This window comes from Megalobrama amblycephala, linkage group LG3 (genome assembly GCF_018812025.1).
Source record: "Megalobrama amblycephala isolate DHTTF-2021 linkage group LG3, ASM1881202v1, whole genome shotgun sequence".
Classification (NCBI taxonomy): Eukaryota; Metazoa; Chordata; class Actinopteri; order Cypriniformes; family Xenocyprididae; genus Megalobrama; species Megalobrama amblycephala.
This window is the reverse complement of record NC_063046.1, coordinates 24,673,044-24,700,158: the sequence shown is the minus strand read 5'-3', so window position 1 is coordinate 24,700,158 and position 27,115 is coordinate 24,673,044. Positions and strand designations below refer to the sequence as shown.

General features: G+C 41.9%; 1 protein-coding gene and 1 long non-coding RNA gene across 4 annotated transcripts; both read right to left on the bottom strand.

The window, feature by feature from the left end:
• Positions 1 to 280: 280 nt before the first annotated feature.
• LOC125264901 lies at positions 281 to 3,552 on the bottom strand. 3 transcript variants are annotated; one of them, XR_007184157.1, is made up of 6 exons: positions 3,318 to 3,552; positions 2,743 to 2,815; positions 1,985 to 2,117; positions 1,721 to 1,826; positions 1,296 to 1,407; positions 281 to 707 (listed from the first exon to the last, which is right to left on the bottom strand). It is a non-coding gene; the product is annotated as an uncharacterized LOC125264901 (long non-coding RNA). The 3 variants fall into 3 exon arrangements; XR_007184156.1 differs by having other exon boundaries at positions 2,743 to 3,552; XR_007184158.1 differs by having other exon boundaries at positions 1,296 to 1,403; positions 2,743 to 3,552.
• Positions 3,553 to 21,762: 18,210 nt separating this feature from the next.
• LOC125264900 lies at positions 21,763 to 25,888 on the bottom strand. Its single transcript, XM_048184697.1, has one exon. It carries the CDS (start codon positions 23,708 to 23,710, stop codon positions 21,764 to 21,766), a length of 1,947 nt encoding a protein of 648 aa, XP_048040654.1. The 5' UTR covers positions 23,711 to 25,888; the 3' UTR covers position 21,763.
• Positions 25,889 to 27,115: the final 1,227 nt, after the last annotated feature.

The following is a 27,115-nucleotide window of genomic DNA, read 5'->3' as shown; positions in this document are numbered from 1 at the left end:
GTTTGTATCAGTATAACCCACTGCAGCCTCTCTTTATTCACATTCCTTCCCTTTATTTATCTGGAAACTGCCATCCTTGTCACAACATGAAAGTATATGCAACTTTTGGTGCATTGCTGTCCCAAATATCATGAATTAGATCGAAAATATTTATGTAATATATCTTTATGTATTAATAAGTAAAACAATCATGGAAATTATATGTCATTTTTTTAAATTATGAAATAAACTCAGCTTAGTTAAATTGTATTTACTCTACCAAACACCACGTTCACCATAATTTATTACACAACACTTTATTGGAGGATACAGCATAAGGTTGAAATTTGCATAAAGACAAATGAGATTCAAGATAAATAAAAACGTGTCTTCAAAAATACGTTAACGTCATAATAATCCATTCACAGATTTTACTCCTATTGCACAAATGAGCGCCACAGAATCCCATCCAGTCAACTACGATCCAGAAAACAGATTTGATATTGAGTTTAAAATAAAGATTCATTATCACAGCTGAACTGGGTTCTTGCTCTTCCCTGTACATGTCTCTATCATGTTCATGTTCTTCTTCTTCTAAACAGTTTGTTCAGTTGTACTCTACAGTACAACTGATGACCAGAAGATGTGATCACTGATGTGCTGTAGCTTTTTCTCAACCAGAGGAAGAAGTCTTAACATCCCATTGTCAGGCGTTCTTCAGTCCTGGTCTAAAAGTAAAACAAAAAAACACAGACAATTCAAGTTAAGTAGTTTAATGGACAGCCAGGTCAGCTTATGTTCTGCATGATTTAAACAGTGGTGGGCTACTCTGGCCCTCAGCGTCCACGGTCCTGCAGATTTAGCTCCAACCTCAAACCCAACTGCCTATAACTGTCTATAAGTACACCTGAAGACTTTGGTTAAAATTTTCAGGTGTGCTCAATTATGGTTGGAGGTAAACTCTCCACCTCAAAAAGGAGACAGCAAAAGGGCTAGAGTTGCCTGTTCCTGATTTAACTTTACAAAACAGCAGTACACAATATATATATTATAATAAAAATGCAGCACAGACTGTAAGCTAAGTACTGAACAAAAACTGTTTTACCCATATTAACAGCAACCTGTTTTAAAAGATCTTTTAGAAAGGCATGCTCTCTTTTGAGCCTTGATTTCTTTCAGGACAACATACTCTTCTGTTTCTTGTTTCAAGAGCATAATTTGGTCAAAAACCAAGTGATAACCTGTACAATGTAAAATTGTTAAAATACTGCAATAAAAACTTTAAGGCAAGAATTAAGAATAGGCACAGGACTTACCGTACTCATGAAGAAGCCATGGCCATGCATATTTCTGCCTCTTGTGTTCCTCCGTAGCCGCACATCAGTCGTTTTTCCTCTAGGATCTTCTGTTAGTGACTTCACTTGCTATCTGTTTTAAAACACAAATACAATGTTTTAGGTCTGTGCAGTATAAGGCCTTATTTCAAGCCAAAAAAACTAGGTATTACACATAATTTAAAGAACATTTACTATTTAATTCCTATTATACTATATTATATTAACTCATTATCTTCCAAAGCTTCCCTGTCTGCTTTTATCTAAAAAAACAAACAAACAAACAAACAAAAAAAAACCCAGAAGGAACAGTTTTTAAGAACTTTTTAAGAACTTAATAGTCCTTTGAGAGAACAACATTAAATTCTGTACTACATATTACAGCATTGCCTCAACACAAGACATACCAATGGACTTCTGTCTTCTTTGGGCATGAGATGGTCATGTTCCTTCCTCACCCTAAACAAAGGACTTCGATGAGCTTGCTTTGATATAAGGACTGGTCTTCCTTCTCTGCACAGAAAAACAAGAAAGTCTCTACTTACTCTGTGTGCAATTACTCTTGTTCTTAAAACATACAAATTGAGACAGTTATAAATCAGTTAATTTACCATACCATCCAGGAGAGCATTTGATGAGTAAATACTGATTTAAATATCTAGAAACTTTACCTGGAAAGGGCTGATCACGGCAGGTTTGCAGCGACTCACTAGTAGCTCTTGTGAGGGTCGGCTCTTAAAAGAGCTGTTGAGTTTGATGTTGTAGAGATCCTAAAAAGAAGGACTAAGTAATCTGCAAGTAATCCTGCAAGACAGAAAGGAAGGTAAATTTATTACATCACATTCAAGTTGTCAATTTACACATAACTGTAGGATTTCCTTCTGTAAAGAGTGTTGCATAATTAAATGTTAAATGCATTTATGTAATAAGTTCACTGATATGTGGGCATTTCCATGATTAAACATATCTTTAATAGCAAGCTATATTTATATTTAAAAGAATAAATAAAAAAATAACATGTTTCACATGCAAGCAGGACATTATCAGCAGTGTAACTGATTAGATATTGAATAGACATCAGATATTCAATTATTTTGATTATGACAAAATAATTGAATATCTGATGTCATGTGACAAGTCAAATGATAATTTCCACTCTTGCAAACAGAGGTAGTTATGAGGTGCGGAGAGACATCATGTATCATTGGAACATTTTGGGCCCAATCTGTAATCATTTTAAAGAATTCAATGGAATTAATATAAACTTTTATGTGTGGGACGTCCAACTGTCCAAGAAGGGGCACAACTGATTTACAAATAAGGTGATAAATATGTACAGGATTTGACTTTAATTTTAATTTACTGTGAGACTATTTAACAAATGCTTGATAAAATGTTTGATAAAGGGTTAAAAGCAACACATACATACCATTGCAATTATTTGCCTTTGCAGCTTTCTGTCTCCTTCATCCATTTCCAAAAGGCCCTTTTTGTCTTTTCAGCTAAAACAAGAGAAAAGAAAATATCATTATTTATAATATATAGGTTTATATATAAATATATATAGGAAAGAAGTTCTTATTGACCTTACAGTTTTTGGATTTAACATTATTAGGCATTAAAAGCATGATAAGTGTTGTGGTTACTCTGTATTTACAACAAAAATCACATTAAAACTACCAATACTGTGGTAAAAACCATGGTAAGTGTTGTTTTTTACCGTGCTTCTACAACAAATACCATTTTGAAACTACACTTGTACTACTTTGAACCTGATATGAATATGTTATATATATTGTGCAATATATTGCACGTCACGTGACAGTGTTTAATCACCCTAGTTTAGTATTTAATATAGAAAACAATGAAAAGCAAAACCTTAGCGGAGGTGACAGATATAATGCAGTGACTGAACATGAGGGAGCTAACGTTAATCTGATTAATATCTGCAAACAGAAAAGACATTATATCAAACATTAGAACAGCGTATTTACGACTACTTACCAACATCCAGCACACGCGAACTGATGCCAAATATCGCGATGTGTTCTGAATGAGACTTCTTCAGCGTGAGAACGGTCAGGAGTGAGAACGGGTTGACATTCACTGAGTGAATATTATGAAAATAGAATATATATTTCTCGCTAAAAATGTAATCAAACCTTATTTTTATGCAGAAACTAACTCAAAATATTGTTCATAGCAACCAAAACGTAGCAGTTTCACATTATTCTGGCGAGATCAGATAAATCTTTGCAACAACGCGCAAGCGAGTGATTATGTACATTCACTGAATGAATATTATGAAAATAAATAATATATATTTTTTGCTTAAAATGTAATCAAACCTTATTTTGATGCAGAAAATAAAATATTGTTCATAGCAACCAAAACGTAGCAGTTTCACATTATTCTGGCGAGATCAGAAAAATCTTTGCAACAACGTTAAACTCACCGCTGAAAACGCTAAACCTTTGCGGGGACTTTGATATCAGATTGCGAGCGGTTTTAAACATCAAAAACCAGTTGGAGGGCCAGATAAAAATTATCTGGGTGCCGCCATTTGACTCCCCCTGGCATAAATAATATTTTGTAGCCCGATCAGAAAAAAGGGAGTAAATAATTAAAACAAAATGAACAGCATTAGCTGCTACGTGTGAAAAGAAACCTGCTTTGGATGTATTATGTTCAGGACAAACGTAATAGCACTGCAATAAATTGGCTTTATTAGGTTAAGGACCAACGTAATAGCACTGCTTATATTAGGTTAAGGACCAACGTAATAGCACTGCTTATATGTTGGCATGTAACGTAATTGCGATTTGCAAAATAGTTTCCTCAGAACGTATTTCATGTGATACAGGGTTGGTTTCATCACAACTATGTTCCTTTTTAGAAAGAAATAGTATCTGTGAGGATTTCCAGTCAGGATTTAGACCGTACCATAGTACTGAGACTGCTCTCATTAGAGTTACTAATGATTTGCTCTTATCATCAGATCGTGGTTGTATCTCTCTATTAGTGTTACTGGATCTTAGTGCTGCATTTGACACTATTGATCACAATATTCTTCTAAATAGACTCGAAAACTATGTTGGCATTAGTGGAATTGCATTGGCATGGTTCAAATCATACTTATCTGACTGTTATCAGTTTGTAGTAGTAAACGATGAGATGTCATATCAATCACAAGTTAAATATGGAGTACCGCAAGGCTCAGTACTAGGACCGTTGCTTTTCACTCTGTACATGCTACCCTTGGGAGATATCATTAGGAAGCATGGCGTTAGTTTTCATTGTTACGCTGATGATACTCAGCTCTATATTTCTTCACGCCCTGACGAAACTTACCAATTCGCTAAATTAACAGAATGTATAGCTGATATAAAAAACTGGATGACCAGTAATTTCCTACTACTAAATTCAGAAAAACAGAGATTCAAATTTTTGGACCAAAAACTACTTCACGCAGTAACCTAGAATACTTTCTAACACTTGATGGCTGCTCTGTTAAGTCTTCGCCGTCAGTTAGGAACCTGGGTGTGCTCTTTGATACCAATCTTTCATTTGAAGGCCATGTTACTAGCATCTGCAAAACCGCATTCTTCCATCTTAAAAATATATCTAAACTACGACATATGCTCTCAATGAAAAATGCAGAACAGTTAGTTCATGCGTTTATGACCTCAAGGCTAGATTACTGTAACGCTCTACTGGGTGGTTGTTCCTCCAGCTTGATAAATAAACTACAGCTCATACAAAATGCAGCAGCTAGAGTTCTTACTAGAACTAGGAAGTATGACCATATTAGCCCAGTTCTGTCATCACTGCATTGGCTTCCTGTTAAACATCGTATAGATTTTAAAATCTTGCTAATTACTTACAAAGCACTAAATTGTTTAGCTCCCCAGTACCTGAGCGAGCTCTTAATGCATTATAGTCCTTCACGTTTATTGCGATCACAGAATTCAGGCCAGCTGATAATACCTAGAATATCAAAATCAACCACAGGCGGTAGATCCTTCTCCTTTTTGGCACCCAAACTCTGGAACAATCTTCCTAGCATTGTTCGGGATGCAGACACACTCTGTCAGTTTAAATCTAGTCTAAAAACACATCTCTTTAACCTGGCATACACATAACATATTATCAATTTATATTTTCAAATCCGTTAAAGGATTATTAGGCTGCATAAATTAGGTCAGCCGGAACCGGGAACACTTCCTATAACACCAGATGTACTCGTTACATCAGAAAAAGAATGGCATCTACGCTAATATTAGTCTTTCTGTTTATCCCGAGGTTTACCGTAGTCAACCGGATCCGGGCCGTATCCAGCTGGGACCAAGGACCTGCGCCTTGACATGACCACAACGCAGCCCTGAAGTATCAGCAGAGATCGAGTTGACTAGATCATCCATTGTGAAGACATCATCAACACGACAGCCAGTGCCACAGTTCCTCAACAAACCGACCATACCGGCGTGATGAATACGATCCTCAATTGGACACGACCACAACGCAGCCCTGAAGTATCAGCAGAGATCGAGTCGACTAGATCATCCACTGTTAAGGCCTCATCGACACGACAGCCAGTAGCACAGTTCCTCAACAAACCATCCATACCGGCGTGATGAATACGATCCTCAACTGGATGGAACTGAAATAAATACTTTGAATGTTGCGATCCTATCAGATTTATGATAGCAACCTGATTCGTAACAAAGCACTGTTCGCCAGAGGAGAACTGGCCCCCCGACTAAGCCTGGTTTCGCCCAAGGTTTTTTTTCTCCATTTAAACACCTATTTGCCACTTGTTTGCCACCTGATGTCACCTGTTGGAGTTTGGGTTCCTTGCCACTGTCGCCTTTGGCTTGCTTAGTTGGGGACACTTGACATTTAACAGTATTCTTGACATTTATTCAACAGTGCTTTGATCTGCCTGCATTGACACTATTCTTGAAGAGCTGTGTGTTGTGTGTTGGTGCTTTTATGGAAAACCACACCTCCTTGGTTGGAATAGCCAATGACATAGGTGCAAAGTTGGCGGGGGAAACTTTTCCTTTGTCTTGTCTCCTGGCTGAATTTGCATAATTTATGGGTATCAGATCGGATAGTACTTTCTTCACAGTACCATTAAACAAATAGAAATATGCATTTGTCAGCTATGTGACATATTTCAGTGAATAAGAGGTAGCAAGAGCTTTAAAACGAGACCAAACTCGACAGATCAGAAAGGCATATAAAAGAAGTTATGGCTTACAGACAATAGTATCATTAGAAATTACACTAGCACAACTACAAACCAAGCTAAGCTTATACAGTGGGAATAACTATATGCAATTTGACATACAACAGCCGTTACATTTAGGCATAATTATATTTTACACATACAGTCTTCAATGCATGTTTGTGTGTCTGTGTGTGTCCTTAGTGTGTGTGTATGTGTCTTTGTGGTGTGTGTTGGAATTTGGCTGGCCTCTCTGGGCCCACCAAGGGAGGGGGTGATCCTTTGAAGTCTCCAGAGCTAGGAAGTGGGATTCTCTGTTTAATTTCTGACAGAGTAACAAAAGTGTCAAAGTGTCTGTTTTTCTGGACCGGCCGGTGCCGATGTGAGATTTACAACACAGTCCAGCATGCTAAAAGCATTCTGAAGATTCCAGATTTTATTGACTGTCCTGATAAGTGTGCATATGCTACAGTCCCTCACCCTTTCTCTCGCCACAAGTGTGTCAAAAATGTTGCAGATGCTCTGCTTAACCTCCCAGACGGGAGACCCAAAGGACTGACAGCCATCATGGCTGCTGACAACCAACAGCACCAGAGCCAAATGCAACTGGACAATGAGAGGAGAGGACCAACGACACATGACCCAAGCCAAAGTTACAGCCACACCAGGCTGATCAAGAGTATCATCTCCTTAGCTGTAGCTCATGGGTTTGAAAACAGAAGGTAAACAACCTCACATAACAGTTCAGAGTCCTGAAAGGAGGAGACATGTGATCAAAGCCTCACAGACCAGCACCGAACTGTCACCATAGCAACAGCCCAGGTACCAGCCAAGCCCTGGGAGAAGCTATGGAAGACAGTACACTCAGCTTGATCTTTCTGTACCTTCATCGTCGCTCTCTGTTGCCCATAGGAGGGACAATGATCGAAACGGGGGATTATATTACGACTGAGATAAATCAGACCCAAATATTTGTTTTATTTAACAAATATTCTTAACACCCTCATTGAATGCAAGTTATGGTGTCTGACCAACCCCTAAGGTAATAAAACTGGTCGCCATGGTTTTACAAGCTGAAACTATGCAGGCCAATGCATAGTTTAGTCACTGTGAGTCAGGCCATAGGGAAGACATTCAAAGCCTGAAAACAGGCCTTCCTGCATTAATGGATAGACAGACTGTTCTATAAATGAATGCATATCTCCAGAACATGGTATCCATTTTTACTGTTTGTGTATGGTCTCTTGTATTGTATTCAGTATTGTATTTGCATGTTTTATGATACATTTAATGTAACTTCAATTATGCCATGTTTAGTGTCTATGGGTTCGAATCATGGAGATTTAAATGCTTGTATATATGAGATGTTGATACCTATGCAACATATTAGGATGACAAGAATCTTCAATAGTTTTTTCAAAACAACTCAACCAGTTTCATATGCAGATTCCCTGCTAGAAACACAAAAGCTCATTGGGGAATTTTGTATAACTGAATTAATAAAACATTCATAAAATGTAAACATATCACTTATTAATGATTTATGAACATATAATCATGTTTTGTAAATGATTAGTTCATCACTAACTAATAATTTATAAGTGACTTATAACTGAACGTTCTTATAAAGTGTTGACATCATCATAGTGCGACCCGGAAGTATATAAGGAGCACCTAGAGAATCAGTCAGTATCTTATCGTCTTGAGGGACTGTTCAGCAGGCAGCCCCGAAGCATGGCAAAGCAACGCAGTGTCTTGTTCCCTGTTCTCAAGGAACCATGGTTACATACGTAACCTGAGACGTTCCCTTTCGAAAGGGAACACTGCGTTACCGCATATGGGGAACAATATACCCACGCCGCCATGCTTTCGAACTCCCTTTCGAAAGGGAACTCTGCGTTACCGCATATGGGGAACGATATACCCACACCGCCATGCTTGAGGAGAGTGCATACCAAGATGGCTAGACAAACGTCCAGCAGTTTCGAGAGAAATGCCAGATAGCAACTCACTCTCAGGTCACGCAAAGTCTGTCAGTGACAGCATTCTCTACGGCCAACAGCCCAAGCTGAACCTCACAGAGGCCTTCCGTAGAAAGCCTACCGAGGCCGCTCAAAGGCTTCTGGGACCAAAATTTCCGCAGAAAGAAGGTCCTTTTAAGGGAATGTGGCCAAGGAACCGAAGGGAACTTCGGCCAGTCACTAGAAGGGGGACATAGTCACCCCAATGCCACCAGGGAGGCTGACCTAATCTGACATAGCACAAACTCAGTCTTGGCCAACCCTATCTGAATACAGAGTCTCAACAGATGCATTCTTAGAGAAGACAGCAAGTAAGAGCGACTGCAAAAAGGCAGTAGGCAACTCAAACCCATGCGCAGAGACAGGAATTCTGGAGAGCAGAACTCAGCTAAATGCTATGAACCCTCTTATTGAGGGGAGTATACTCTGCTCAACCCTAGGATCTACTCAGCGCCTGATATTTGCACTGAGGAGGCTGTGTGCTAGAAACCCTGATACAGGGGAACACAAACCAGCCTGGGGGTTGATCCTCAAGGGGAGGCCTTATGGAAGCCTTCAACCAATGATCAGCTTAGGGAGCTAAGCACTATTACAAAAACAGTCCTAGCAAGGGAGTACAAAGCTCAACCTAACAGATAGACCATACTGTAGGCACATAATCATGGAAGCCAGAGAGGGGCCTACAACATGACAAAAGTTCTATGTGGAGTAGAAACTACATATTATGCTAATATACTTAGTCACAACAGTGGGAAGTCCAAGGGCAGCCTGACAAGGCCGCACACTTTGAACATCTATCTTGCTGGAAGCAAGAATAAACCACATGACTTCAGTAACAGCAGATAAGACTGTAAAGTGCCCACATAACATTCCACCTAACGCAATCCAACGAGCAGTGTACTATGTAAAAGAACCTTTTTACTCTTTAAAGCAAGAGGAGTACAACATACACCATCATGAACTAAAGGAGGCCCAAAACCTGGGCCTACAACTTCAGTCAGACATGTGGCGTCAGCTCGTGGCAGTGTTACAAACTTTAGAAAGGACAAACAACCGAACTACAGGGTGGTTAACACTCTGAGGTCTGAGGTATCGCTGGCGATACCACCGCGTTTTTTTTCTTACCAGTGTGAAAGAGACTCAAAATACTCTGTCAATGTTGCACATACAATGAAGAGTTATACACCATTTTAATCTGTTGAATATCTTCTTTCATTTGTGTACACTCAGAGCAAAAACAAAATGTTGTGCTTTTTGTAAAATAAAGAAAACTAACATGATGCGTGATCTCTCGTCTCCCTCTGAACCAGTCCAATCTGATAGTTCTCAGAAAACGAACTGTAACTTAGTGAATACTAATGACAAAAAAATTAAACTTATGTCTAAAGAAATGTTGAAATGTCAGGTTTTAAATCGTGCAAGTCAAATCGAAAACAAACATTTTGTGTTTATGTAATCTGTATGAAAATAGAACCATGTCAGAAGTCAGTGATTCAGCTCATTATCTGCTAATGCGGCCACGCCCACAGAACAAGCGCTATTCAGAGGCAAATTCAGAAGCAATACATGCAAACATCATCTCAATCGTGTATTTATTATCTTGAAAAGTGTTTATCTGGATGTTAAAGCCATGGTTAGCGAGCTTTAGAAGACATGCAGTTAGTTTCTGGTTCTTCTTCTTCTTTATATGAATTTGTGGCCTAAAGGTGCACAGAGCGCCCTCCGGCTGCAAGTATGAATTGAAAACACAGTATCCAGCACTCATAGTGATGATATATAGAATAAATATTGAATAAATATTACTCCTCTGTATAGAAATTTGACATAAACATATAAGAATCCATCAATATTTCTCCAAATGTGCGTTCTTTTAAGCTAAAAGCCTATATGAAATGCCATAGAGGTAACATAATTGTTCAGACACTTTGCATCACAGAAATACATTATATTTTAAAGAATATAATAGAATACCATTATTTTAAATTGTAATAATATTTCACAGTATTGCTGTTTATGATGAGCTGAGACATTATTACAGAGGGTTTTTTCACATCCTACCTGACTGAAAGGCCTCATTAATATGCAAGTCATTTCAGGTCATTATTATGTGATTCTTTTGTCTTCTCAGGTGTAAATGGCCCATCATTCATGCAGATTCACGCCTCCATGCATACTGTGTTTCTTGACAAAAAGTGACTTACAAAAACTAAATCAATATATTGTTTTATATGTAGGCAGCATAATTTTTACATAATTCTGAAGCAAAAACTCTAGTCTACAACCTCCAATACCCAGAGGTCTTATGAACACAGATTTAATATACTTTTTTTGGCCTTATTTCAGTGACTTAAGTTTTTTGTTTTTTCAATAACCACGCATAAACGTTATTCCTTCAAAAACACAAACATGTACATACATGTTCCTCACATATTATGGTAGCCTAGTTTGTGTTGAATACAGTGTAATGACACTTGTGTCATTAATGTGTTCATGAACAAATGAAAAAAGCACAAATGTCAGGGCATGTCAAAACTTCTCCAGGCCCCAAATCAACCTCAGACTCCAGAGGGTTAATAAGTCACCTGGGGCCCTGGCCGACCAGCAGTGTACTCAGTAAAACACCTCTAACTCTCTCAGCGAGAGGAGTACACTATTACATACCCCGAGGGCCTACTACTTGTAAACACGCAGTGTTAGTCTAGTGGCCACTAAAGTTCTAGGAGCAAACAGAACCACCCTATTTACAAGGTAGCTACTTAGCTCAACTAGAGCTAAAGGATAAACATAAACCTTGCTCAAGGAAGCAAATTCAGAAAACCGAACCGCAGTAAGGTTAATCACAAAAACTCACCCTGAGAGGTCAGCCACTCAGAAACGTACTCAGTAAAAACACTTTTTACTCTCAAAGTGAGAGGAGTACACAACCGAACTCCAACATGCTACAGAGGAGGCCTAGAAGGCCTACAACTTGTAAACACGTGGCATCAGCTAGTGGCAATCATGACCACACCCATTGTGATGGGTCATACAAAACCAACACAGAACTGTGCCAACATGTAATCTGAAAGGAGGCCTAAACGGGGCCTACAACTCCAGCCACACGTGGCGCCCGCTAGTGCTTATATGAAAGGGACCAAGTTCAAAAAGGGGACCAGTTTTAACCCAGCAGACAGTTGTGGGTAACTAGCTTTACACAACCTGAGCTAAGTCTGCACATTCCAACAGGCAATGTACCATAATTTACACAATTACAGGAGGTACAATGAAATGCTATCATGGTCTAAGGGAGGCCTACAAGGCCTACTACCTCAAACAGACACGAGCATAAACCTGTGGCAGTGCTAAACTATGTGAGCAAAACTCATGACCATATACTAACAACACTTGTAAACACAAGCTGCAAACTAGAAGGAGGCTAAATCCATTAGAGCCTACAACTCCTACGGTTATATGCAATATAGCTGTTGTGGCAATGATCAACTAGTGGGAGCTAACAGAAACAAAACTGAAAGTGAGGCTCTCTACACTCAACCTGAGTGTGCAATCCAACAGGTGATACACTCAGTGAAACACACAAACCCTAACCGGGGAGTACAATAGTCACCACGCTCTTAAATAGAGGCTAACACAAGCCTACTATTATGAGAACAGGTGCTAACCTGTGGCAGCACTAGACTAAAGCTCACATACATGTAGGGCAAAAACTAGAACCCAAAGCAGAAAGAATGCTTTGTAAATGCATGCCATCCTAAAGAAGATAAATGCTCTCACCAAACAGAATTATAGATCTGTACTGAACCCTAGAGGACAGAAGCTAAAAAGCTAGCACCGTAACTCAAACTTGAATGTCAATTCAAGTGGCTCAGGGGAAAGACAATTTCATAGCATGAATAAAGTTCTAGAGAGTGGGACCTAGCATACACTGCATAAACTTATCTACGCAAAGATAATGGCTTACCACCTGAGAAACAGCACCAGGGAGGCTAATAACAGCCTGCTACCTTAGCTGTTAACCTCAGTCATTGCACCTACATAAATAAGGGGAAATGGGCATACGGCCTAACAACTCCCTCAGGAGGAGGCCAGAACTAGGAACTATACAACCTAACAAGGGATAGTAATTACAGAGGGTGATTAACAATAAATACCTAACCTAGCTCTAGCCTGGGCCGCTAAGCTGTGGCCAACAGGGCCACATACCTAGCAAAGCCTGGGCTTCACTCTAAATCTTCACAGATAAGAGGAAATAAAGCGAAGCTCAACAAGCCAACAATGCCAGGCGGCCGATTAAGGCCGTCCTAAAAAATAACTGAAGTCAAGTCAAGTCAAGTCAAATTTATTTATATAGCGCTTTTTACAATTGGTAATTGTTTCAAAGCAGCTTTACATATTAGAAGCACAGAAAAAAGAGAAGTGGTTAAAAATAAGCTGTACAAGCAAGCGTGGTAATATGTAACATATACAAGATGGTGCTACATTAAGCCAATGTCGGCTGACTCCCAGGGGTGGAAAAAACCCCCTAGGAGAAAAACCCAGCGTGCTAACACTGGGAAAAAAGTCCTAGGAGGGAAAAAACCCCTTGGAAGATATATATAATATATGTAAATGGATATGGAGATCAAAATCTGAAATATACATTTTTATTATAGAGATTAAAAATAGATTATATATAAATATATGTAAGCGGATACAGAGATTTAAAAATCTGAATTATAGATGCAGCCAGAACTGGATCTGTAGGCCCATTGTCTCCTGGGCTACGTTGTAGTCAGGTCCAGACACAGGTTCTCCATCTGATCTGGATACGGCCTGGATCCAGCACCCGGCAAACCTCAGGATAAGCAGAGAGACTGATATTAGCGTAGATGCCATTCTTATTCTGATGTACAGGTATATCTAGTGTTATAAGAATTATCCTCGGTTCCGGCCGACCTAATTATTGCAGCGTAACAATCCTTTAACGGATTTGAAAAAATGTTAATGTATTGATAATGTGTTATGTGTATGCAAGAGCAAAGAGATGTGTTTTTAGTCTAGATTTAAACTGACAGAGTGTGTCTGCTTCCCGAACAATGCTAGGAAGATTGTTCCAGAGTTTAGGTGCTAAATAGGAAAAGGATCTGCCGCCTTCAGTTGATTTTGATATTCTGGGTATTATCAACTGGCCTGAATTCTGAGATCGCAATAGACGTGAAGGACTATAATGCACCAAGAGCTCGCTTAGATATTGGGGAGCTAAACCATTTAGAGCTTTATAAGTAAGTAGCAAGATTTTAAAATCTATACGATGTTTAATAGGGAGCCAATGTAATGTTGACAGAACTGGGCTAATATGGTCATACTTTCTGGTTCTAGTAAGAACTCTAGCTGCCGCATTTTGGACCAACTGTAGTCTGTGTAAGGACTTAGCCTATTTATTAGCTCAATTTAATTGTTACAGGGAATAAGAATTGAATCAACTGTAAATGATTCACTGTAAATGACTCAGAATTAATATTTAACACTTCATCAATTATTCGTCCAGCGAAAATTGAGGTTAGAGTATTTTACCAATTCTGGATAAAATATTATTCTGCGGCCAACAGTAACAATATTTTATTATGATTATTGTTATTATTGTAATTATTATATTATAAGCAAGAGGTAACTTGATCTTTTACGTTTAAGGCAGTAATTTGACACACAGCACAAGAAACTCGTGAAAATCAAAACAAGATTTATTGACTACTTCTAATGATTACAGGAAACTAAGGCTAAACACACACACACACACACATACATACATGCACACACATTCGCGGAGTTGATGAGTTATGAAAAGTCCCAAGTTCAGTGCTAACTTAACTCATAACCTGAGGAAAATCACAAAAGCAGAGCTTTGGGTTGATTCTTTAGGTTTAAAGGAGTTTCACCAGTTTCCAGCAAGAGAGAGAGAAGTTTGCTTGTACCTGCGTTTGCTGTGACAGCTGAGGTAATTGGGTTGTTCCGTGACTCGTGTACAGCGGAATCCCGTTCTGGATTGGCTGTCTTTCAGGTGACGTCTTCTCGGGAAAGCCCTGTGGGTTGCGCGGAAGCTTTGAAGGATGCTGCTGGCTGGTGCAACTGTTCTGAGCGTCTGGCTTGAGCGGCTCTCTTCTTGGGAGACTTTGGTCAGATATTTCACGAAGTGTTTTGGAGTCTGGATGTGACGGCTGTCGAATGATCAGCGGCGCAGCTCGTGGTTGAAGTCGGGTGTTCGATGGAAAATCAGCCCCGGTCAATCAGTTATCAGTGACCCATGCGACTTTTCCGCCGTGGTCAAAGTAGCGGTGCTGCGGCTACCGGGCTTCAACGACTGTGCTTCAGTCCGGCTTCTGACCGATTTCGAGCGATTTCTGACTGACTTCTGGCTTTTTCTGACTTCCAGCACTAGCTTGTTTGGACAGCATAGTTTTAAAGGAGTGATCCTCCAATGAGACGTTGCTACGGAGATTAGACACGCCTCGTCTATTGTCTATTGATCACATCGCGTGATATCTGCAGAACATTCTCCTGTTTTATTAACAACTTTATAAAGTTTCTTAATATTTTCCTGATACTGAATTTCAATGTTTCATTCACACAGAATTACAGAGAATTATAAATTCTGCATTTAGAACTCAAACATGACACACTTCTTACACACATATTATTAGACTGACCTAATTAAAACAATGATTACCAGAGAAAGAAGAGGCATACGGGAATACAAACATATACGGCATTGACTCCAACGTGTTAGTAATCACATCATAGCAAATGTTATTCTGGATATAGTTAATACTTTAAGTAATCGACAATTGTCCCTTTTGAGATTCAAGATTGAGTCCTTAAGCATAGTTTAAACTTTGACCGGAGTCACGAGTGACCGGGTCAGGATGGATTGCTCACACAAGGGAGGTATTGATAGGACAGATTCGTCTTTAAATCCGTTGATGGGTGTTTTCCTGTTCCGTCCGATAATACAAGAGGGTTTTGTGAGAGAATCAATAGATTTAATGTGATCAGATCCACGTGATGGGTTCTGATTAGTTTATTGCTGATGAGCTAAGAAGTCCTTTAGACAGAGTCCTTTATTACAAGAGGTCACGTCATCACTTCTGTTAAGGCTAGGCGTTTCCTGTCAGGAAATGGATCTTTTGGACCAAATGAAGCTTTGTTCAATCATGTTGTTCATTGATAAAGTCATTGGTAAGTTCTGTCGAGCGATGCCCTACAGTCCCCCTTTTGCTTGGCGAGGTTCCTGGTGCGAACGTCGGCAGGCACTGGAACAAGAGGCAGAGAGAGAACAGACACACACAAGACACAAACAACATCTCCATCACTGACTGAATTCTGGGGAAGGACTTGGGTATCTTGGAATAAACGGGTTCGGAACACTTCAGCTAACGTAGGGTCGTACTGTTTAAGATCAGTTGTAATTGGTGGATTCGACTAATCTAATTGTCAGTGGTTCGACGAGGAGGTAGAGGCATAATTTCAATCAGGTTGGTTGAGTTCTCGCGTTCAGGTTCTTGGTCAGTTCTATCACGTCGGAAAATGCGCGGGACGCCTGACGTGCATCTATCGAAAGATTCTTGCACGGCGTTCATTCGCTTGTGCAGGATGAAGGCCAGTGTCAAGGTCACAATATATCCTACAACAGTAGAGATGCAAAGTGCTGTGTCAGCAGCAGACCAAGACCGAATGAATGACACGCCAGCGGGCGGAAGGCGAGCTATAGCTTCTAAGGCTGTATCAACAGGAGTCAGATCAATAAGTTGTGTTCCTTCCTCCCTGATCCTTTCTTCCAATTCCGGATCGAGGACGAAGGAATGCTGTTTGAAGAACGGTGAGATTTCAAGTTCCGCCTGGTACTCATCGTCGCCAAGGTGATACAATGCAAGATCGTCTATGTGGAGGATCGAGCCCTTAGGGACACTGATCCAGAGGGTTTGGTTAGGCAGAATGATGCGCGTGGCAGTATCGTGTTGATCATAGGTAAGGGTAGCGGCACGTGCAGGGTGTTGACTAACCATCGGTTTCCTATGATTTCGGCTTGCGTTGCCTCGACTTGAGACCATGGTGTAGCTTCAGCGGGGCAGCTAGTGTCGGGTCTAATTGATTCTAGGCCGCAGATGCCCTTGGTATTGTCGCGGACGAATGGTTTACTTGGGCAAAGGTAATGAATGTCTTTAGTTGGCGTGCACATTTTTAGGTTTGGGGCCAGGTACAACTGTTTGTTGTTGTCGTGGTACGCCACAACCTCAGGAGTGTGTATTTTGACATAGGTGTTCCCTTGCCAAAATCAAACATTCACAACGTCTTTGAGCCGGTAAATATTATTCGAATCGATAATGGGCAAACTGAGGAGGAAGACTAATGATAGTGAAAGAGGAAAAAGAAAGCATGAGGAGAGAGACAAGAAAACACAAAGAGACACAAGGACACTGAGTTTACGAGAGCAAAGTGAGTGTCACATGTGTGAGGCAACTCCTTTCTACTAGAGGTTGTCACTAGCAGTGCTGTGGAGGAGCGTGTGTAAGTGTTGTGTAAAATAAAAATAGAAAAAAAAAACTTTCCCTAGAATGACAGAGTCATTAGTGGGGTATAGAGTAGGGGATTGTCGGCCTGTGTCAGTGGGTTTGAACCTCCCCCTTTTCCTGTCGGTTGGAACCTTGGTGCCTCTTTATCTGGTTTCGATGGACCCATCGAAGGACATGCTCGTTGCGGCCTCGTCTGATTTTGATTCGGTAGGCGACAGGTGAGAGCTTGTCCACAATCTCATGTGGTCCTGTCCAGTGAGGTAGGAATTTCTTTGACAGGCGATGGGGAGCTTTCTGCCTTGGCTGGGCAAAGCTGTAGTACCACACTTTGTCTCCGACATCGAGTTCTTGGTAAGAGGCCCTTTTGTCGTAGTAGGCTTTACGACCTTCCGCACTTCTTTGGAGGTTTTGTTGTGCGAAGGCGAAAGTCGCTCTCAGGTGCTGATGCAACTCTTCCAGATACTGGTGAGTGGTGTAGGCGGTGACAAGGTTCATGTCACCAGGTTGGTACAGCAGGTGTAGCGGTAGTGTCATTTGTCGCCCTGTCATCATTTCGAATGGGGCTACTCCGGTAGACCTGTGAGGGGTGGCCCTGATGGCCATCAGTACCAGAGGGAGCTTGATATCCCAATCCTTTTGGTTGGCGGACACATACTTCTTCAACATGCTTGCCACTGTCTTGTTGGCCCGTTCGACCTGCCCTGAGGAAATTGGATGATGGCTTATGTGAAGCTTGGCCTGTATGCCCAGGAGTTTCCATACATCCTGCATAACCTCAGCGGTGAAATGGGTTCCTCGGTCAGAGTTGACTCTGAGAGGCAGTCCAAATCTTGAGAAGATGTGGTTCATTAACAGGCAGGCTGTTGTTTCTGCTGTATCGTTGGTAGCTGGGAGACACTCTACCCACTTTGTGAATTCGCAAACCACGGTGAGGAAGTATTAGTTACCCCGTGTTGACCGTGGCAGGGGTCCTACCCAATCTATTTGGAGGTCTGACCATGGGAAGGTCATTCCTTTCCGTTGTAGTGGTGCTCTGTGGTTTGGGTTTGCCGGTTGGAACTGGCAACACACCAGGCATCCTTTTACGTATTCCGTCACATCTTGCTGCATGCCAGGCCAATATGCTACTTGTTTGAGCGTTTCATAGGTGGCCTTGGCGCCATGGTGTCCAGCGCATGGTGCATCGTGGGCGTGTGTCAGCATTATCCCCCTTTGGCTCTGAGGAACTACAAGCTTTGGCGCAGTTAGGGGCTCAGGGACATATGTGAGAACGCCGTTTTTGAGATGCAGCATGTGCTTGATTGAGTGAAGATGGCGGAGATCAGAGGACTTGGATAGGTCGGAGGTGGAAATGGGATGAGTTAATGGGTCGGAAATGTGAGCGGCAATGGTTTGCAGCATGGGATCCGATGCTTGGAGGGTGAGGAGATCATCAGCAGTGAACTGAGGTGAGAGTTCAACATGGGAGGAGGTGGGGGTTTGCGCACCAGCGGCGTGCTGGTGGCGGGTTATGGCTGCAACTGAAGGGTTGGGTGGGAGGGAAGGGAATTTCCAAGGCTCTCCATGTGATGCACCTGCTTTGGCAAGGGCATCGGTTTGGTCATTGAGATCTTTGTCTTGCCCTGGTTGGCGTGAATGACCACGGACCTTTTTCCAGTAGATGATCATGTCATGTGTGGTGACAATGGCATTGCATGCTTGGAAAAGTTCCTGATGTTTGACAGGCTTGTTGTTAGCTGTCTTGAATCCATTCTGTTTCCATCCAGCTAGATGGCATGTGAAACTTAGACGGGCATAGTTCGAGTCAGTACATATCAGGAGTTCTTTGATGTTGTGGGAGGCGACCAGTTGTAGGGTGATGAGGACGGCTGCTATCTCTGCATATTGCGATGAGTGAGGGCCTAACTTGAACTGTTGTGGTGGGTAAGGGTCATTGTTGAGCCAGACCACGCCTGCTCCCGCTTTCAAGTTGCCCTGTTGATTGTAGGAACAACCATCGACATATGCTGTTGGCATGCCTTCACACACATTCTCCTCGAAGTACCTATAGTTTGTCAGTTGCGGTGGTGCCGGTTCTTTGGCTTCTGCTGAGGTATTCAGCGTGTCTGTTGAACAGCTCTGACAGGCTGCTAGCCCGTTTTCCAGTGAGGATTTGTGGTTTTGGGCATATCTTGCCTCGACGTCTCGTCCTTGGAGCGTCATTAACCATGTAGCTATGCGGGCGTTGGTTACCATGCCATCCCTGATTCGTTGGCTGTTGAGGAAGGTCACTGGTTGGTGACACGTTTCAATGATAACCTTCTGAGCTCCAATGTAGTTGGAGAAACGCTGAATGGCCCATACAGTGCAAAGCAAGGCTTTTTCGCAGTCTGAGTATTTGCATTCTGGGGGAAGCAAGGTTTTGCTGGCATAAGCGACCACCCGTTCGTCTTTGTCGTGGAGCTGGTACAGACCTGCACTGAGGCAATGATTGGAGAATCCAGCTTCCAGATAGAATTCTTTTCCTGGGTCGGGGTAGGTGCTGTTGCAGGGTCGGATGACCCCCTTTTGTAGCATGGAGTCAATGATACCTTGCACTGATTTGTATGATGCTATCGGAATCTTGTACTGCCGCACAAATGTCGGTGGCGCATTTGGGTGAGTTGGGATGCGCACCATGTGGATATCAGTCAGGCCACAGTCCAGGGAGTCCTTTGCGAAGGAGTCCTTGTATTTGCACAGAACTTCTTTGAGTCCTTGGCGATCCATTTCACTGTGGAGGGCATCCGCCTCGCTTAGGATTTGTTGGACTTGTGCATTGAACCCAGCATAGGGTTCCTCTGAGTCATTTGAGGGACTGTGGGCCTTGACAGTCAGTTGTACAGGTGACTCTGTTGCAGTCTGTGTTGACACAGCGTAGACAGCGAGGTGAGTGTCATCTGTAAGTTCTGATCGGCAGACACTTTCTTTAGGCACCGGCAGAATAGAAGTGATGGTGATGATCTCATGGGGCTTTGTGCAAGTTACGGTGTTGTGGCATTCATCTGACATTAGTTCAACTGGTATGTGGCCGATGACAGGAACTGTCAGTTCAAAGTCATGGAACGCCTGGTTGATGAGCCATCCCAGGTGACTGGCTTTTGGCACATTGATGTCTTTGGCCGTACAGTTGTTGAACAACACATACACCGCACGAGATGACACTTCTATGAGAGGTGTGGCTTCCAAGGTCAGTCCTAGTTTTAGGCAGGTCCTGGAAGGTTGGAAGAAGCCTAGCTTACTGTTAAGGGTCTGGCCAGGTCGCATGTTGAGGCGGACACTGACACTCTTGCTGTAAGCGGGGACTGTGGCTTCTTGCTCGTTGATCATGGCACATGCGTCTGGTATTGTTTGACCAGATCGAAGATTCTTGAGGTTGACTGAAGATGTCAATTGGTGTGACAAGGGAGCCCATATGACGTCATTCACGGTGTCAACGCAGGCGTTGAGACGGACCATGATGTCTGCTCCTATGTAGATGTCATGAGGCAGGTTGGGGACAACCAGGAAGTAGTGACTCAAGAGTCTGTCGCTCCATCGTATGTCTGCAGCACAGACAATCTTGGAGGTAGCCATGGTTGTTGACCATGGATTGAGAGGGAAGCGGCTATGCTTCGAGACGTGTGGTATGCTCTGATTTGTCTGCTTCAATGTTCTGAAGAGCTTCAGGCTGATAGCAGAGTTTTCAGCCCACAGGGCTAATGCTGCATCAGGCACTGATATGTCTTGGACATTTATGGCAGTCATGATTCGGAGGGAACCTGAGTCTGACGCTTGCAGTGAGCAGAGGAATGGGTCTTGGTTCCTGTTGCTTGGAGTGGAACTTGCTCTTGACTTTGAACTTGCATCGTCAGTCAGTGGATGGGGGGTGGTGTCTGTGACTTGACACTGCAATTCGTTGGAGTTTACTGACTGGAGGGGCAGAGGCTCACGGACTTGTGTCCACATCTTCAGGTGTTTGAAGTCTATTAAGGGTTCAAAGCGGTTAAGCAGGTCTTTCCCAATGAGGAGAGGATATGTGTTGAGTGGTGAGACGTATACTGGGTGAACAAGGTTCATTGGTCCCACTGTTAGGTGAATTGGGGCCACATGTTTTAGTTGTAGGCCTGTGTGGGAATATGCTTGGAGGTTCAGCTCACACCTTTGAAGTTTGAAGGTTCCGTTAGACCTCTTTGTTCTGTTTTGGACTTCTTCAAGGAGTTCTGTTGACATTAGGGTGATGTCAGCTCCAGTGTCGAGGAGGGCTTCGACCTTGATGTGTTGTTCGATGATAATGGAGAGGTAAAACTTTCTTGCGATACCTTTCTCAATGAGATCACCCAGGAGTTGGGGGACTGGAGTTTGGGATGATAGAGGTAGGATGTCAGCATTTATTTCATTTTCTTCGGAGGAGTGGCAGACGACCAAGACAGCACTTTCAGGAACTGGAGTGATTTCAACAGCAGGTGTTTGTTGGACACTGCTGTGATCTGACCCATCAGGTGTTGGATCAGTTTCTAACTGTTTTGCAGGATGTTCAGGTGGGACTTCTTGTCCGTTTGAGGTTATGGTGCTTGTGGTTCTCTGAGAGAGAGATGAGGTGCTGTTCTCTGGGGTATGTTGAGTCAGGTGGTTGCTGCCATCTCGTCCGGCCGCTAGTCAGGATGAATCTGGTTTCGCTTTCTCTTCCCACTTCCGGTCATCCTCCTTTCGTTGGAAGAACTCTTTCATCATCATTTTCATCAGCTCTTGAGAGTCGAAACAAGATGAAGTCTTTTGTTCTGGTATGGATTCATTTTGAGCTCTGTCAGCTTGGAATCTTTGTGAGTTTTTTTGTCGATTCCTTGGGCTGGTTGCTCCAGGGTGTGTTTGTCGTTTTCCCTTGGATTCCCATGAGCCTTTTCCTCTGGGGTTTCCAAATGAGCTTGGCTGATTCCAGGTTTTCTCCCAATGACTTTCATGAGGTCTTGATTGGTTCCATGAATTTTCCCAGTGACGTCCAGGTGAGCGTTGTCGTCCACGTGGTCCATCCCAGCGGTTGTCTCTCTGTTTAGGTCGAGTACCAGTGTGGGAGTCCCACTCTCTGTTGGACGAGGATGCATTCCACCCTTTGGGTGTCGGCTTGGCAAGGTCTTGACGCTGGGTGCCCTCTAGGGCCAGCCCTTGACTCTGGGTGTTGAAGTCAAGAACTGTGGTGGTTTTGGTGCCCTTTTCTAAGGCCATCTTCTGTTTACAGTAGGCTTTGTGCGCCAAGTCTCTTAACTGTTGAGCACTCATTGTGCGTGGACAGGCAAGGACGCCAAGATGGTGGCTCACCCCAGGATGGAGGTTTCTCAAGAAGAGAGTTTTGAAGTTCACTTCCTCCTCCATGCTCTGTTCGTTGCGAGACCCGAAGTATGCTAGCCTGAGTCGGCTATAGAAGACTTGAGGAGTTTCGTGACGACCTTGTTTTGTTTCCAGGGCAGCCACTAGTCCTCGTTCTGACTCAGGGTCGGCAAACTCTCTGATGAGAGCTTCTCGGAGCAGGTGGTAATCAGTCTTTGTGTGGGCAGGCTGCCGGTCCAGGAAGCTGCGCACTTCAGAGCTGGATGTGGCTCTGAGCAAATAAAGTCTATCTTTGTCAGTGACATTGGGTCTCATTTCCAGATGGAAGTCAATATCTTGCAGATAACTCTGAACATTTGGACTACCTGGCACATTTGGAGTGAATTTGCCAATGTTTCTAGCAAGCTTGTCAAGGTCTCTGAGGTCCAAGCCATGAGATGATCTGTGGCTGGCTGGAGCATGTTCTTTTAGCCTAGTGGGGAGGTAGGATTCTTCGGAGGGAGCAGGTGACTGTTTTGGCACTGCCCCCTTCTGATCATGTGCCAGTCCAGGAACAGGGGAGCCGGTCCTGCTTGGCAAAGGTGAAGTCGGTGTCCGACGTGTTCTTGACGGCTCACAGCGCAATTCATATGCATGCTTGAGTTCCTCTTTAATACTGTCAGACTCTTCTTTGATGTAGTCAAGCTGTTGTTTTAGGCGGCTGACCTCATTTCTTGACTCATTCAGGTGAGTTTCGAGAGCTTTAATTCGGCTGTTCTTGTCTCTGAAGTCAGCCTTTGCTTTTTCCAGTAGCTGTTCTGCGTACTGTAGCTTGTCGGAGAGGTCAGCGTAGTCTGCTCTGCCTCGTTCCATTTCTTGCGTAGTAGCTGCTAGGGTCTCTTTCAGCCTGTTGATCTCCTCTTTTGCGCCTTGTTCCACTTCATCAGGCCCTTCTCGTCGTTCCTGAGCCTCCAGCTCCAGCTGTTCGATGCGTCGTTGTGCGCGTGTCAGCTCCTGCTGGCGATGGGCGGCTTGCCTGTCACTCAGTTTGAGGGTGGCGATGAGTGTGTGGCTTAAGGAGCCGGTGATCTTGGCTAGTTCTTTGTGACTGTAGCTCTGGCTTGGGTCCTGTTTCATGAGGCTTGCTATGTTGTCATCCAGCTGGTCCTGTGTCTGATGCTTTAGTGTTTCAGCGGCCTTAGGTAGGAGGCTGTCTGTTACAACACTTAGCCAGGTCTCCAGATCCTTCCAGTGTCCAGCAGGGTCTGTTGTGCGAGACATGTTTGGCACCGCGAGGGACATCTAAACCTGAAACTGACACAGACCTTGAAGAAAAGAACAAAACAAAACACAACAAAACAAAACAAAGCAGGGCAAATCAAAGGTGTAAGTGTGCAATGTCAACTGTGAGTTAATGGGAATGAGTAATGAGTGTGTAAATGTGCAGGTAAGACTGGTTCTCGACTGTGGTCCTCTCGTGGATGTGCTTCTAACTCGGAGTCTCTGCGAAAAAATCAGTAAGCACACACAGATAGCACAGCTAGAGAACAGCAGAAGAAAAGAAGAGCATGAAACAAACAGGATAGCATTTAGCAAAGAGCAGAATAATAATGGGGTGCTTCCAGTTTCCCTATAAAATGAAGTTTTCGTCTTTAACACTATTTGCAGAATGAGTTTTGTAAAAATTTTATTTTAGAAGGATGGTTCTAGACAGGGGTTTTGAAAAGGATTTCAAAGTACCAGGACTGTGATTGTTATTAAAATTCCCTTCGGGGCGAAAGAAAAACAATAACAATGACAGTATTGGTTTCTCAGCTAGTAGGATTGGCAACTATGCACCACTCAAAGCGCTTCTAGACGCGTGCTTGGGGTTTATGGACGCCTACCAGTCTCCTTGTCGACCTACTCGAGCCTGGGCTGGGTAGGATAACAGGATGAGGAGGGAAGGTAAAGTGAGTGTCATACTATTTTAAAAGAAGTGTTCCATTTCCCAAATATTTGTTAAATATTTCTCAAACACTCTGCTTTTATGACTTTCACAGGTACAAATCCAAAAACCAGCAGCAGTAGTCAAACCAGAAGTGGACAGCTGAGAGAGAGAGAGAGAGAGAGAGAGAGAGAGAGAGAGAGAGAGAGAGAGAGAGAGAAGAAGAAAGAGAGTGAAGTTTTGCTCCCAAAATTTGGAAAAATTACAGGGTTGACAGAGTGGTGGCGCTAGGGAGTCGCTATACCTAGGGGGTTGGCTTACTGCGCTAGCAGGAGAAGTCAACTGACCCAAGTATTGAGGGAGACCCCAAAATTTTTCTTTAAATAAATGAATTAAATCAAAGACTGAGGGAGTGAAAATCTGAGACTAAACTTTATTTTAAATGAAATTTTGAATTCAAATTTGGAAGTTGTGAATTAAAATTGTAATGGGTTCAGCATTAAAAATTGAGAGCAATTATAATCAAATTAATCAATCAAGTATCATCTGAATTAGGGAAGCCCAAATCCTAATTAATGACTAATGAAATTAAAATTTCAAAGCAATAATGATTAGGTAATGATTAAAATTGCCAGATGTTTGTAAGCAACTACCATTAAATTAATCCACAAATATCCATACCATATGAAAGCTAAACTGAAATTGATTATGAACTTGATTTTCTTTTTTTTTTTAATTTTTTTTTTTTTTTCCAAAAACAAACAGTCTTTGTTAACAATACAAACACAGGGATTGAACAAAGGAAACCAAAGACACAGCTGAAGCTGATGGGTATAGAAACAAACAATGACAATCCATAGCCAAAGAACATTTCACATATAAAGCTTGTATACTTAAATGTTTATCTATTTTTTTTTATAAATGAATGGGTTAATCTGTTTCAAAAACCATAGCCACTGGGGAGAGAGAAAGAAGAAAAAAAAAAAAAAAAAAAAAAAAAAAAGGGAGTATGATGACTTTCTTTTTTCCTAAATAATTTTTTTTAATTATTCTGCTATAAAACAAAATCTGATCGTATAGGGGATATATACTCAATCCAATCTTTCCATAGTACTGAAAAAAACTGGGACTTAAGTCTTAAAGCATAGGTTAGCTTCTCCATGGTAAAAATATCATGTACTATGTCCACCCAGTCATCTAGAGTAGGCAAAGTTGGTTGTAGCCACTTTCTTGTAATTGCTTTCTTACTTGCTATGGTTAGGATTCTGAACAGGTATTTGTTTGGAAAATCACTGGGAATCAATCCCAGGTACATCACTTCAAAACTGAATGGAATGTGAATCTTAAGAGTAATTTCTAGACATTTGTGTATCTCATACCAATACTGTTTAATAGAAGTACAGCCCCAGAAAATGTGGAAATGGTTTGCCTTGTCTACCCCACACTTTCGCCAACAATTGGATCTATACGACTGATGCTTGATCTGAGCAGGAGTGGAAAAAAACCTAGCAACACCCTTCCACGCAAACTCTCTCCAAGAACAGAGAATATGTAGTTTTCCATTGTGACACGCATATTCTTTCCCACTCCTCCACTGAAAGACTCAGGTTGCCTTCCCGCTCCCATCTCTCCTTTATGTATAATGTGTCTACCATCTTAGCTTCTTGTAGCCCACTATACAACTTTGAGATCACATTTTTACAGACATCTAATTGATAGGCTAGAAGAAAAACTTTTAATAACCTATGTTCTACTTTCCTTGATACATCTCCTATAGCATGCTCTGCATAGTGCCGCAATTGAATTGGAGATACCTATAAAAGTCTTGGTTCTCTAGCCCATAATTTCCTTTAAGCATATGAAAGCTCTGAAGTTTCCCTTTATTCATAAATGTCCAATAGGCAGTCAAGCCTTTAGTTGTCCAACTTCTAAACCTACTATCCGTTTTGTTGGGAACAAACTCAGTGTCATAGGCACACCAGCGGAGCAATATCATAGAATCTCTCAAATTACATGATTGCACTAGTTTCTTCCAAATGCTTAGGGATACATTTAACCAAGGGTTATCTATAGTTAATAATATATTTATCAGTCCAACATCTCCCAATGCTGCCTGAACTGGGACATCGTGAGATATAACACTTTCTATTTCCTTCCATCTAGATTGATATACTGGATTACATAAACACACCAAAGGTTTAATTTGGGCAGCATAATAATAATCTCGAAAACAAGGCAGTGCCATTCCCCCCTTTCCCTTTGATAGCTGAAGTGTTTTAAATCTAATTCTGGGTTTCCTCCCTTTCCAGATAAATCTTGAAAATAATTTATCCCATTCTACGAAATGCTGCACTGGTATAATCACTGGCAGAGACTGAAATAAATATAACAGTCTTGGTAGAATGTTCATCTTGACTGATTCGACCCTTGAGCTCATACTTAGAAAGGGGATAAGATTCCATCTTGATATATCACCTTTAATTTTTGCAATTAGAGGAGCAACATTAACTTGAAACAATTGTGATAAATCTTTTGATAAGATTACTCCCAGATATTTAATTGAAAGCGATTCCCAATTGAGACAAAAATTCCTCATAATAGATCCAGGTGGCTTATAATTAAACGTGAGAACCTGGGTTTTCTGTATATTCACCTTATAACCTGAAAATAATCCATATGTCTCAAGAAGTGACATCAATTCTGGAAAAGACTGGGTTGGTTGCTTTAAGTAAACTAAAATATCATCTGCAAAGGCTGCTACCTTATGTACTCCTGTCCCT